Below are 13,387 nucleotides of genomic sequence, written 5' to 3'. Positions count from 1 at the left end.
TCTGTATTTTTCATACATTTTTCTTCTGGTGGCTTATCTTCTTATTAATTTATAAGAGAATTTTGGGTTTAAGAACATTTGCCCTTTATCAACTATGTAGCAAATATACACTCCCTTACCTTCCGGCATGTTTTTTAGCATTTGTTTTAATGAATTTTAGTATTTTAATTTTTATGTAGTCAAATATATCAATGTTGTATTTTTTTGTTAGCTTTTGAGACAGATCTTCACTTGACCAAATTAATTTTTAAAATTCACTGATGTTTTCATGGCTTCTCTAGTTTCATTTTGAATATTTGCATATTTGGTCCACTTGTCATTTTATTCTTATATAAAAGCAAATAACTAGCCAGTTATTTTTCGTTGGATAATCTATCTTCCCCTACTGACACGAAAAACAATTTTTAACATAGACTAAACATACTTATAGATTTGGGTTTTTTTACTGAAATCTCCATTATGTCCTATTGATCTATTTCAGTGTTTAACAACTGTGTCTTTCATAACATGTTTTAATATTTGAGAATAAGGGCTAGTTTCCCTATTCACTCCATCAATATTTTTCCCCTTTGAATTTTTCTAGCTAGTCTCATATGTTTATTTTACTAGGTAAACTTTAAAACCAGTTTGGTATATTAATGTTAATAGTATTGATTAAAATCACATTTAAATACAGCTGTCTCATTATAGGTTCTGAGTAGTCCTGAAGTTCATTCAAAGTCATTTTATCTTACTTGCTATTAAAACTTCCTAGTTATTAAATATTATTTACAGCAATTATAAATGGATACTGTTTAAACACACGAAAACATGCTGAAATTTGTGTCTAGTGATTTTCTTGTGTATTCACTATATTACCATATTTTAAAAATAAAAATCCTCCTCCTTTTCAATACTAGGACACCACGTTTTTCACTTTTAAACATTGGTTGGTATTTCTAGAATGTCAATTGTCAAGCAATTGTGATGTCTGACGCTTTATTAGGAATGTTTCAATATTAAACATAATGATTCGTTTTGACTAGAATTTTTTAATAAGATTAAAAAGTATCCATCGATTGCTATCTTACCAAATTTTTTTAAAATCAGAAATGACTGAATTTTATCAAACGCCTTTTTACTATTTTTTGAGATTAATATAATTTACCCTGTGTTGAGCAGGCCAGTCTACAGGGTCTAGGGAAGTCCCGATATCCTGCTCTAAGGATGTCTAAGAAACATCCAGCATGAAGAAGGTAAGGGAAGACACGCTAAGCCAGAATATCTGTGGCGGGCAGAGACTCATTCTGTGGTCCAGGACAATCTAGCACACCCCTCAATTCCTGGTGCTACTCTATTTTCAACCTACATATGGACAGAACTAAAAGTTTCACCTAAAAATGGAGACCTCCCGTCTCATAAAGGACCAAACTTAGGGAAAAAACAGACATCACCACACTCTAATTCCAGCTCATGGACCCCAGGACCTTGTTAACACAGTAATACATATGCAGTTTCATGAGCATTCCTAAAATAGGTCAATGAAGACATGAAGCTGGCTCTTAATAGTAACAGACCTACCTATAAAAGTGATGCGCCTAAAATCTCTATCCCAAATACTCTGCAGGACACAAAAGGTATATAAAGAACTAAATACTGTACAAAAAACACATAAGACATAAATGAAGTCAATAACCGAACTCAAGCTTTGTACAATTCCAGTGTGAGAATCTGTTACAGAATTTGCCTTCGAAAGTCTAGTTAAGTCAAGCAGTATATTTGCTTTGAAAATGGCAGACATTTGGGGGACTGAATCAACGGAGAAAAGACATATTTGTTCCTTTTAAGTGAGCAAGCTAGAGAGAAAGAACAGAAGTGGGGGAAAATATCCCAAACTCCAATAACAAGAATTCGCCATGCTTCCCATAAAGATTTTTGGCAGGTTTGAAGAGGTCAAACTGTAGGAGGTTCAAAGAGCATGTTCCTTGGAGTTCCACGTCAGACTGGGCAATAAGAGATCTCGTCTTGATGTCTGAATGTCAAGTGTCACTCCTTCCCTAACTACTAAACCTAAAGTATCAGGTTACTCACAAGGCTAGTCACTCTTTACCAAATCATCCTGCTGCTTTTCTTTCTTGTAAACATATTACTGCCTAACGTCCCATTTATTTCTTTTCTTAAAGTCTATTTCCCTAACTAGACAATAAATTCCACAAAAACTAGAACCTGGTCAGCCTTGCTCATTGCTGTACCACACAGAACAATGGCTAGCACTTAGAGGTGCTTAGTATAAACTTACTGAATGAATTGACTTATCTCATCAATCCAAGCTAAACAAAAATCTCAGAAGAGTCAGGCATTTTTCAGTTGTAGCCGAAATCAAATATTGAAAATATAATTCCTAGACTTCAAAAGAGAATCTTCAAAGAGCAAAAAGGACCTCGACACAACCTTTTCAAAAAATAAAGTAAAAAAGGCAGGTTTCCGAGGAGGCTTCACTGCCCAGGATTGATGCGTAGATACCTCAGGTTTGCGACAGCAAATATTACGATTATTAGATTAACACCTTGCTCCCTGAAAACACAGCAGCTGTGCCCAGTAAGATAATGAATAAATCACCTCAGTCTCATCATCTCCTTTGAGGAAATAAAATCGATCACTCTGATTTTCTGTGAGTGGGGAAATGATGTGTGTGTCAGAAAAAAACACAGACACAAAATCTAAGGAGAAAAATGGCCAGAACACACACTGAAGGACGTGACCATTTTGACAGTGCACACACGATATGAAGAATCAGAAATAAAATGCATACGGATGAATTAAAAACTTCAAGGCAGAGACTGTGAGGGACACCTGGGATAGAAAGATCATCATCTAGACAGCAACAAGCAAGCATACTGAAAATAACTGATGAAGGCTATTTATTGCAGGTTAGAAAGATTAAAGTGTGAGCCTGGATTACCCTGCAACCCTCATGGAAAGATGGATGAGTGGGTGGGAAAGACTCTTTGTATTCTGCTTATCCAATTATAGACACTGCCTATATTATTTAAATATAATTAATTAAAATTAAATAAAATTTAAAATGTAGTCTTCAGTCCCACTAATCACATTTCAAGTGCTCAGTGGCTTAAGACAATAGCTTAAACTCAAAGACTTAAAAACATTAAGACTACATGGATATAAAATATTTCTATCATTGCAGAAAGACCTGTTTTACATTTCTGCTTTACATTTTCATACATCTGAAGAGCCCTCCATTATAAAGCATTTAATCAGGTATCAATAACACTAATTTATTTTTGACCATTAATACAAGTATTAAGACCACTTTATAACAGCATGCGCCTTATTACTATGAAGTCTTAATGCTAAGCTGAATATTCCACTTGGGAACAAAGATTTGTGATAAATCTCTACTTTCACAATTGTTATTTCCCAAAATTAAAATGAAGCTAGATATGTTTTAGATGTATAGTATCTACAATTGGAGATAAATATCTATGCTATCATTGAAATAAAATTATGTTTACGGACTCAAAATTCAGGAGTAAAAATACTTTTTCTGGACATATTTATTTGATACTTCTAGATGTAATAACAAAGGCAAATAAAGAAAGAAAATATTTCATTCATATCATTATAAAAGAAAAGGCCACATGGAAATAAAAATCCCCAGACATCACAACATTTGGCAAATGAACTACTGGAATTCAACACACTAAAGCAATTCCATCATTTTTTCTCTAGAACTTTACAGTTCCAACTCAAAGGCTTTATTAAGAGGCAAATGGCCCAAACAAATATAATTTAAGAAAGCTTGCGTTCATCCTTCACGTGACAAAATATACAAAATATACTACATTATTATTCACAAACCAAATAAGGTCTGTAGGATGAAACACTGATGAAGTTGCATAAAAACCCAAGAGTTTTCAAGACATGACACATTAGTGAGATAGGAAATGTCTTATGAATATAGAAAAAGAAATAATATTGGTAGAATTCCGTCTTGAAAAGGCACCCTGCCGCCTCTAGGCATTTCAAATTTTTCTTCAAATCTTGCATTAAACTATCATTCATTTAAGTGTTATATAATAATGGAAATTAACAATCATTAAATTTTTAAAAGGCATTATTAATAACTATAGTACACGTGAGGATACGCAGAATAAAAATGTGGCCATATAGCCTATATTCTGAAATTCGGAGAAGACTTTCCTCTTGACTCAGGAGGTTTCAACCAGACTATCATCCTCCTCGGGCCAGTTTACAGCTTAAGAAGAAATAATCACACAAAAGCTAACTTTACAAAACAAACCTGTTAATTGTTCTCCAACTCCAATAATTAAAACACTCAAAAAACATCAAGTAAATAAGAATCCTAATAAGCTCAACCCATTTAATTTCACTTCCTATGTCTCTAAATGCTATCAATTAAAAAGAACAATTTCAATTGTCATTGAAATTTCTGACTGAAGGATGACAACAACGAAAAGGTTATAAATTACATAAGAAATATCTTCTAGGAAAGATAAAAAATGAAAAATAGCAAGATAAATTTAATTCCCTGGGAAGAACAATTATTAAATGTGAGAAGCAACCTTAGAAATCATTCCGATCAATCCTCTCTTTTACTTAAGAAAACGCATGGCAAAAGTATGTCAAGTAAGAAATTGAGAAGTTTTCAAATTTATGGAACAGATATAGACCAAATGAAATCGATATTAATGTACCACAATATATTTCAGAATATCCGAATGAGGTTCAGTAACAAATCTAAGTACTTACGTTAAGAAGTAACTCGTCTTTTGTTTTAAGAGGAAAATTCTTATTTTCCTTCTCAACTTGTAAATCATCTTCTCCATCCGACAGCACTGGGAGGAGCGACATCCGAGAGGAAGAGGAAGATGAGGAAAATGATGAGGATGAGGAGGAGCTCGAACTATCCGAATCTGTATCACTGTAAGAAATAAAGAGTTGAAAACTTAGTATATCACTAATATGATGGAATTAACCTTATTCAACTAGAGAATATCTAACATGTTTACTGTTACTGGTGTAATTCAAAAGCCAGTGTTTTAAACTGGATTGTGGTGTTTGGAAAATAGTCTTTAATCCATTTGATAACATTTTCAAAACCCCTATTACAACAGACTCACGTGTCACACATATGTCTGAATATAATTAAGCATGTGACAAATCACTGACAGGGCTCTGGGCAAGCAAGGTACTTTTATTGATCACCAATAATCAGTTCACTTAATTGCCAAAAAAAGGGTTTCTGGTCAGTCTTGAGACCCTTGGAAACGCAAAGTTCCCAACCATGCTGACCACTCTACTCTCCGGAAACTCCTTTAGCCCTTGACTTCCACAGCGACTCTTGTTACCAGTAACAAGTTGAAGTTGTTTCCCTAGTTATCCCACTTCGGCCCCTTTTATGTGCTTTTCTAAAAGGTCATCCATCTTCATCTTCTTTTCTCTCTCTGTACTCTGCCCATCAAAAACTTCATCTACTCCAATGCTGTCCAACACCAACCATGTGCAGACAACGCCCACATCTTCGGTGCTGGTATCTCTACCTCCATGCCTAATCTCGAGCTGCATGCTGGCCACGTCTGTATGAATGGTGCACACTTACTTCACACTAGTAACACTAGGAAATTAACAAGTTAATGAATTTACACTAGTAAATTAAAGGAGTAAAAAGAAGTACATTCTCCTTATTGAATCGCTTCTCTTTGAGCTTCAATTTTATTTGTTTCTTAGTCTTTATTTAATCCAGTCCCTGTAGGTAGAAGCCTTGGAATCATTTTGAGCTATCACATTCTCACAGTCAGTGACAAAATCCTATCTTCAGATTAGTAAATATCACTCCTATTCCACTTCTCTATCTCATTTCCACTGCTACTCCTATGTTGAGTCTTCCGTTCTCACCTACTTTTCTGTAATAATTGTATAACTGATGTCAATACTGGTCTGTCCCCACAACAATCACCCCTGTATCCTACTGCTGTTTTGCTAGTACCTTCGGGTTCACATGGTCTCTATCCTAATCAGTTCACACTCTTGCTTTAAAAAAATGTTCAAGACGGGACATTAGACATGAGGGAATTATTACTGATTTTGTTACATGTGATAACAGCATTGTGATTATGTAAGACAATGCTCTCTTAGAGAATGAAAGCTGGAATATTTAGGGATAAAGTATCATGGCTGTAAATGACTTTAAAATGGCTCATTAACATACACATGTGAAACTAATAGCTCTGAAATATTAATAACAGTTAAATCAAGGTGATGGCTACAAAGGTTTATACTATCCTTCCCTTTCGTTAAGAAAAATTAAAACACAGAGAAAAACCTTAACAATTTTTCTCCCCAAATCCGCACTGTGTACAAGGTGAAGGTCATGCTCCACAGCATGGCATCTCAAGGCCCCTTGCAACCAGGCTCCTGGTAACCATGACAATCCCACCTCCTACCACTTCTCATACAGAGCTTTACATCTCGCATAGAGGTTTATGCAACTTTCCCTTTGTGCTATTTCCTTAGACTAGAATGTCTTCGATGCGAAGAAATTTTATTTTTTACAGGTTCAACTCGTACATTATCGCCTCTGAAGCCACCTGTTCCCAGCAAAAGTAGGATTATATACTTCCTTCCACATTTCCCACAGCACTTTTTTCAAACGTCCTCCTTACTATGCCATAATTTACTGAAAAACATGTCTTCCCAGATGGATATGAAGGGCCTGAAATCAAGACACTAGCTCTAGCAAGTATTGTCTTTCCTCCAGTTACAGGGGGAAACGGGCAAAGGCCACAGTCAGCCCTTGGGCCGAGGAACCCATCCCATTTGCAAGTGAACTCCTCCCCACTGTACTGTATCATGAATCTCTTCCTCTGCTTCAGGTCATGCCCATCAGCATACCTGTGTCCTGCAGTACCTCTTTTCAATCCCTCCTGCTGTGCGCCTCATTTCTCTCCTTAACATTTACTGAAAGAGCTATTAACACATTCTGTCTCTATTCTTTGATTTCTTATTCAGTCCTTACTCCTCCATTGGCTTCCATCACTACCAGTCTTTAACAAGGTCATCAACAATCTCCAAGTTGCCAAGTCCGGTGGATACCTTTCTGTCATCTTACTTAACTTCTCAACAATATTGGACATGGTGCCCCATTCCCTCAAAAAACTTCCATTTTTTGGCATCCGCTGTGCTACAGTGGTATTCATCCCTCACGTCCTGTCTTTATGGCTTTAAATACCATCTTCACTTAAAAAAAGAAATAAAAGCCATACACTCAAATGCACGGTTTGACTCTTGTTTGAACTCTAATTCAAATGAACCGTTAAATGATAGATTTTTGTGCTTGAGACAACCAGAAAAATCTGAGTACAGATTGAGCATTAGGTGATATTAAGGAATTAGGATTTTTACTAAGGTTGGTGGTTATGTAAAAAGTATTTTATCAATTAGAGATGCATAGTAAAGAATTTACGGGTAAGGTGTCATGCTGAGATCTGCTTTAAAACTATCAGGTTAAAAAAAAATTAGAAATGTGAGATAAAATGAGATTAGCAAAATATTGGAAACTTCAATTTGGTGATGAGCATTCATTATACATTCTCTGCTTTATCCAAGTTTGAAAATGTCAATAAAAAGTTAAAGTTTTATCTGTAATCTGATGCTGAAATGGTACGTCTCTAGTCCAGTACTGTCCTTCAAACTCTAAACTCATCATTATACTACTGCTTACCTGGCATCTCTAATTGTCTTGTCAGAGAAATCTCAAATTATTCAAAATAAATATTCTTATCGGTCTCCAGCCCCCATCTCAGTAAACAGCACAGCAATCCACCCAGTTGATGGCTCTCTGTCTAGCCCACTGCCACATTGATTAGCAAGCCTGATCAGGGTGACTTCAAAATATTTAATCCAGACAACCGTGGTCACATCATGGACTCCAGCAACATCTTTCCACCTATTTCCACACTAGCACGGACTCATGCAAAATCTTTCCTACGATTTCCACTCCTGCTTCTTCTACTCTTGACCCAGTTCAATTTTTCCTCTACAGAGCAAAGCTTATTAGAATGTGAACCTGAGCATGTCATTTCTCTACCTGAAATTCTTCAACAGCTTCTCAAGCATTTAGAATTAAAACTTTAACTTGGCTACAGGGTCCCACAGGGTCCCACAGGCTTGGGCTCTCCTAATAGTTCTTCGGTGCCCTACTTGCTCCTTGGTAATTTTCACCAACTCTATTTATTTGATGTTTACTTATATTTTCCATCCCTCTCACTAGAACGTAGGACAGGAATCATGTCTATTTTGTTCACCTCTGTTGGGTATCCCAACACAACACACTCAAATACTTGCAAACAATGTTCAGTGTGGGTTTAGGAACATCCTACATACTCAAGTCCTCTCCTACCACAGAAGTTTTAAATTTAAAAGACACGTGGGGTGGGGCTTATAAAACCTAATCAGAACATAAAATACATAACAATATCTTGCAAATTTCAAGAACTTGCGCTCCCCACAAAATCCTGATTCAAAAACAAGACCACACGCTAAACTCGATGAAGTCGGATCTGACGCAAAACTCAAAAGTTATCACTACAAAAGGACTCGCCCAACTAAGTGGTTAGAGGAATAATCCAATATCCTCAGACCACCACATGTAGAGAAGAGCGATCTGATTCTTAAGGCTCAAGATCCACAACCGCATTTGCGGTGAACAGCGACAAATGGGCGGTTCGAGTCACTTGTCAACACGTGCGCAGCGAGCGTCAGGGACCTCCTCCTTCCCCCACCCCCGGCGCCCGCGAGCATCCCGTCCGGCCCAGGGCCCGGGCGCCCCACGCCGGCTCCGCGGGCCCTGTCCCCCGCGCGGCTTCGGGACCCGCAGGCGCCCGACCTGTCCGAGTCCGAATCCGAGTCCGAGGTGTCCAAGTTGTCCGGTGGCCGCGCCAGGGCGGCGGCGCCGGTGACGCAGTTCCCTCCAGGTGGCGGTTCTGGCCGCAGCGGCGGCGGCGCCGGGTTCCCGCCGACACCCGGGCTCGGCAGCACGAGCTCGGGCGGCTGCTCCCCGGCTAGCGGGGCCTCGGTGTCCGGGGCCCCCTCCTCCGACCGGAGTAACGGCGGTGGCGCCGCGACCGCGACGGGGCTCGGGGGCTGCGCGGCCTGACCTTGACCAACCCCCACGCCGGAGCCGTGGAATTTGAGAGTCTCCAGCTGAGCCGCGGCGGCCTCCACGACTTCCATGGCGTCGCGCCGGGGACCCGATCGGCCTCGCGTTTGGGGCCTCGGGCAGCGTCGCGGCTTGCTCGGGAAATAAGGCAACCTTGACAGTGGCCGGAGCCCCGCCCGGCCCCCCTACTTCCCGCGGTCCTCCGGGCACTCCACGCGGGTTTGCCTGGGGGACACGCCCCCGCCGTTGACTTAGCGGCACTTCCGGGAGGCGTGTGACGTCACGTGACGCGGCTGCGCTCGCTGGGGGCGGGGCTTGTTGGGGGCGGAGCTCGCTGGGGGCGGGGCGCGCCGCAGGACCGTCGAATACCAGGCTGCAGGTGGCCCTGAGCCCGCCTCTTTCTCTGCTTCCTCGGAGCTGTGTGCTGCGCACGCCCGTAAGGTCCGATGGCTGGATCTGGGTCAATTCTGTCGCAAGCCAATACATGGAAGGAGAGATTGTAGAACAAGGGAGATGCCTGATTGTGCGAGGGTCTGTACATCAGAAACTTGAGCCAGGAAGTCTTGAACAGAAAATTTCTAGTAATTTCTAGAAAATAGTTCACTAGAAAATTTCTAGTAAACGTCATTAAAGTGAAGTTAAATCCATTGATAGATAACAAGCACATTGACCATTCATCTCAAAAAGAAAAATCGCAACTATTCAATGTATTTTTTTTTCTCCAAAGCACTCTCAAAGAGCAGTGACCGTGGGCAGAATGGTGCTGCTTGGTGATGTCCATGTTGTAGTTGACACTGTTTCATAGAAAGGGTGGGGAAGGACGAAAATGTAGTAACTTAGCCTGGGAAACCATTACTCTAAGTCATAAAGCAAGCAAGCAAAAAGTTGTAAAGGTTAAGGTGTGGAATGGAATTTTCTGGGTCCCTATTAGAACTTCAATCGGATGCATCAGCACCTCTAGTAATAATAAATAATCACCGTTACCGTTTAAGCATGGACATGCCCAAGCACTGTGTTAAGAATTTTATCAATTACAGTCCTGGGGTGGGGGGGAATTTTTTCCAGGACCCTCTTCCCCTCCCCCTCAGTACCAAATCCACAGAAGCTCAAGTCCCTTAAATAAAATGGTGTAGTACTTGAATACAACCTACTCACATCCTCCAGTATGCTGAAAATCATCTAGATTACTTATAATTCCAAATACAACGTAAATGCTGTGTAAACTGTTGTTATATTGTTCAGAGAAAGAAAAAAGTCTTCTGTGTGTGTTCAATACTAATGAAGCCATCATGGGCCTAACTGTACATAGTACATCAGCAACGAGGTAACATTTTTAAAAAATATTCTCCATCCGAGATGGATCGAACCTATAGATACAGAGGGCTTGCTATATTCAATGAGAATTATTGTATGCCTTCCACATTTATAGATCTTCACAGAAATTCCAGACGAGTAACACATAGTCTCTGGTTTTGAGGATACTATCAATTGAATTGAAAAGATCAATACACAGAAGATAACTAGAAAGATACTTGGAATGTGGACTACAAGGCGCAGTAATAAGAAGTTAAGTAAGACTGGTGGGCTGTATCATGGAAATCCTCCAAAGAGAGGCAGGAGTTTAAACTTGAGGTATTGCTCACTAATGCAACGACTAAGCAGAGCTCAGTGTTCCAGCTAATAGACTTGTGTTCAAATTTCAGCTCTCCTGTTTCCTTGTTGCTATAACTGTGACCCTGGACAAGTAGCCTAACAGCTAAATCTCGTTTTCCTTATCTGCAAAATGGAGGTACAAATCCTATCTTATTTAGTGCTTTTGAGCAATGATTAACATTTTATATGAGAGAATGGCCCTTGTCATACACATAATAAGTGTGCAAAAATACTCGATAAATAGAACAATGCATGAACTTCTAAATAAAACGATCCGTCCATGGCAATGGTATTGCAGAGATAAGTAGTATGAATTGGAGAAGAAATCTGAGTCAGAATGACCCTCTACCAAGCCAAAAGTCTGTTGCATTTTTCCAGGAATTAAGTGATGGAAGTCTGAACCAGGGCTAGAGTCAATGAAATAGAGTAAAGAAGATAAATCCCTAGTATCAGAAAAATTATAGTACTGTAAAATTTCCAAACAAGGAAACAGAAAGAAGTTACTATTACCAATAAATATGGAGAAGTTGGAATGAGATAATGAGTTTTGGAAACTGAGTTTGAGGAAAAACTGGACAGTTGAAAATGCCAGTAGCCTTTTGAAAATATGAGACTGGAATTTGATAGAAAGATTAAAGCAGCCAGAAGCATAGGTTTGGGAACAATTCAAATACCCATTTATTTACTCAGTAATCATTTACTTCTTACTGTGTCTATGTACTGCACTATGAACTGGGCATAGAGGATGGTGAATTAAACACAGTCCCTACCCTCAAGGAGGAAACATTTTAGTAGAAATGACAAGTAGGAAACAAGTGATAAGGGCGTCAGTATATAGTAGAGCCCATACTGTGGTAGTGGAATGTACAAAATGGGAATACCACAGAGAAGGGAAGTCCTGGGAAAGATAAGGAAAGCTTTACAATGACTATGACATTTGAGCTGGGCCTTTAAAAAGAACCATGAATTTTTTAATCTGAGAAAGTAGGAGAACTTCATAAGGGAGAATAAATAAGATCATGTAATTTTGTATTTAAAACCGGAAATATTTGCCATCCCACTTAGAAGAAAATCCAGACTCCCTGCTCTTGGTCTTCAAAACTCTGCCTGATCTGGCTGCTCCTTGTCTCTCCAATTTTCCCTGCCTTGTGCTGTTCATGGCTGATCATCTTGATCTTCAATACACCAAGCTTATTCTTTACAAGGCAGTCTCACTTTGCTGTTCTCTCTTCTCTTCGTATTAATATGGTTCGTTTCCTCATTTTATTCATGTTTCTACTCTATTACACCTCAGATACAGCTTTCCAGACCACACAATCTAAGACTCCCCCCAATACCAGTCCCTCCTCTAGTTTATTGCTCCTTTTTATTTTTAATATACATATCTTCGGATGAAATTATTGTATTTATTTACTTCTTTATTCTGTTTTCTCATAAATTAAGTCTCATGAACTTAAGATCTTTGTCTAATTTACACTTGACTGTCGGTGTCCAGAATCATAACAAATCCTAAAAAAGAAATTTGAAAGAAAGAGAAAACAAATTATCTTTATGAAATAATAATACTGAAGGAGAAATGATTTACAGATAAAGTTACAGGTAAAACCTAAGTTATTAATTCAGTTTAAATAAGTTTAACCTAAGAACGGCTACTGGTTTCCAATAAAAATCTCTGTTAGTTTTGGGGATGGGGACAGTCTCTGTGTTGCAGGATGAGAATACTTGTACCTCTGCCTACCTTTAAACTAGGTCACTATTATGCAATCACTCCTATTTTTAAGCATTTGAATGTTACAAAATATCTTGAATTTACCTACTTCCCAGAGCTTGCCACTCTATTGCATTATGGCTAACAACTGCTAAACTTAGCCTGAAGTCTTTAGCCTGTGGCTAAATGCTAAAAAAAGGCAGAGAAAAAAAAAAAAAAAAAAAAACCTTGAAAGAATAGTTGTCTATAGGATTATTATTAAAATTAAGAACGTTTGTCTTGAGTTAAATTATAAATTAAAAGCCATGTTGCATTTCAAAGCTAACATGTAAAAAAAAAAAAAACTAAACATATTCTATAAAGATCAAAAGTAAAATTTATGAGAAGAAATTTATTTGAAAAATAAATAGAATTTTGCAAGTTCACCAGTCCCTACTTGTTACAAGAACAAAAAATATATAGCTAACCAGCTCTTAGTGCCATTTTCACTGATTTGAAATGCCTTGCTACTCAAAATACCATAATGCATCACATGGAAACTTGCTAAAAATGCAGAAGCTCAGGCCCTACCTTCTGAATCAGAATCTGCATCTCAACAAAATTCCTCAGGTGATTTGCATGCACATTAAAGTTCAAGAAGCTGCCCTAGTGACTATGTGAGGGCAGGAAACATCCCCAGAGCAGCATAGTGCTTGAAAGTAAAATGAACGAAAAGGCCTTTTAAAGGAGGAGTTGAAGTGATATAGACCACTGAGTCTAAGCTGAATAAACCGACTAGCTCATTGTCTGTCGATACCTCTCTTTGGATGCCCCACAAGCCCCTCATACGCTCAGATCTAAAATGGATC

The 13,387-nt window shown here is 38.6% G+C and overlaps 1 protein-coding gene across 1 annotated transcript in view; it reads right to left on the bottom strand.

Annotated features, from left to right (window-relative positions):
- NAF1 (nuclear assembly factor 1 ribonucleoprotein) overlaps positions 1-9,428 on the bottom strand; it is a 30,104-nt gene extending 20,676 nt beyond the window's left edge. Inside the window, exons 1-2 of the mRNA XM_016154570.2 lie at positions 8,906-9,428; positions 4,771-4,942 (exon numbers count right to left, since the gene is read on the bottom strand). Coding sequence (XP_016010056.2) covers positions 4,771-4,942; positions 8,906-9,252 — 519 coding nt within the window. The 5' untranslated portion in view covers positions 9,253-9,428. The remainder of the gene's footprint in view (positions 1-4,770; positions 4,943-8,905) is intronic.
- Between the last annotated feature and the right edge of the window lie 3,959 nt (positions 9,429-13,387).

The sequence above is a fragment of the Rousettus aegyptiacus genome, unplaced genomic scaffold, assembly GCF_014176215.1.
Source record: "Rousettus aegyptiacus isolate mRouAeg1 unplaced genomic scaffold, mRouAeg1.p scaffold_m13_p_16, whole genome shotgun sequence".
Taxonomy (NCBI): domain Eukaryota; kingdom Metazoa; phylum Chordata; class Mammalia; order Chiroptera; family Pteropodidae; genus Rousettus; species Rousettus aegyptiacus.
This window is presented reverse-complemented; position numbering and strand designations above follow the sequence as displayed.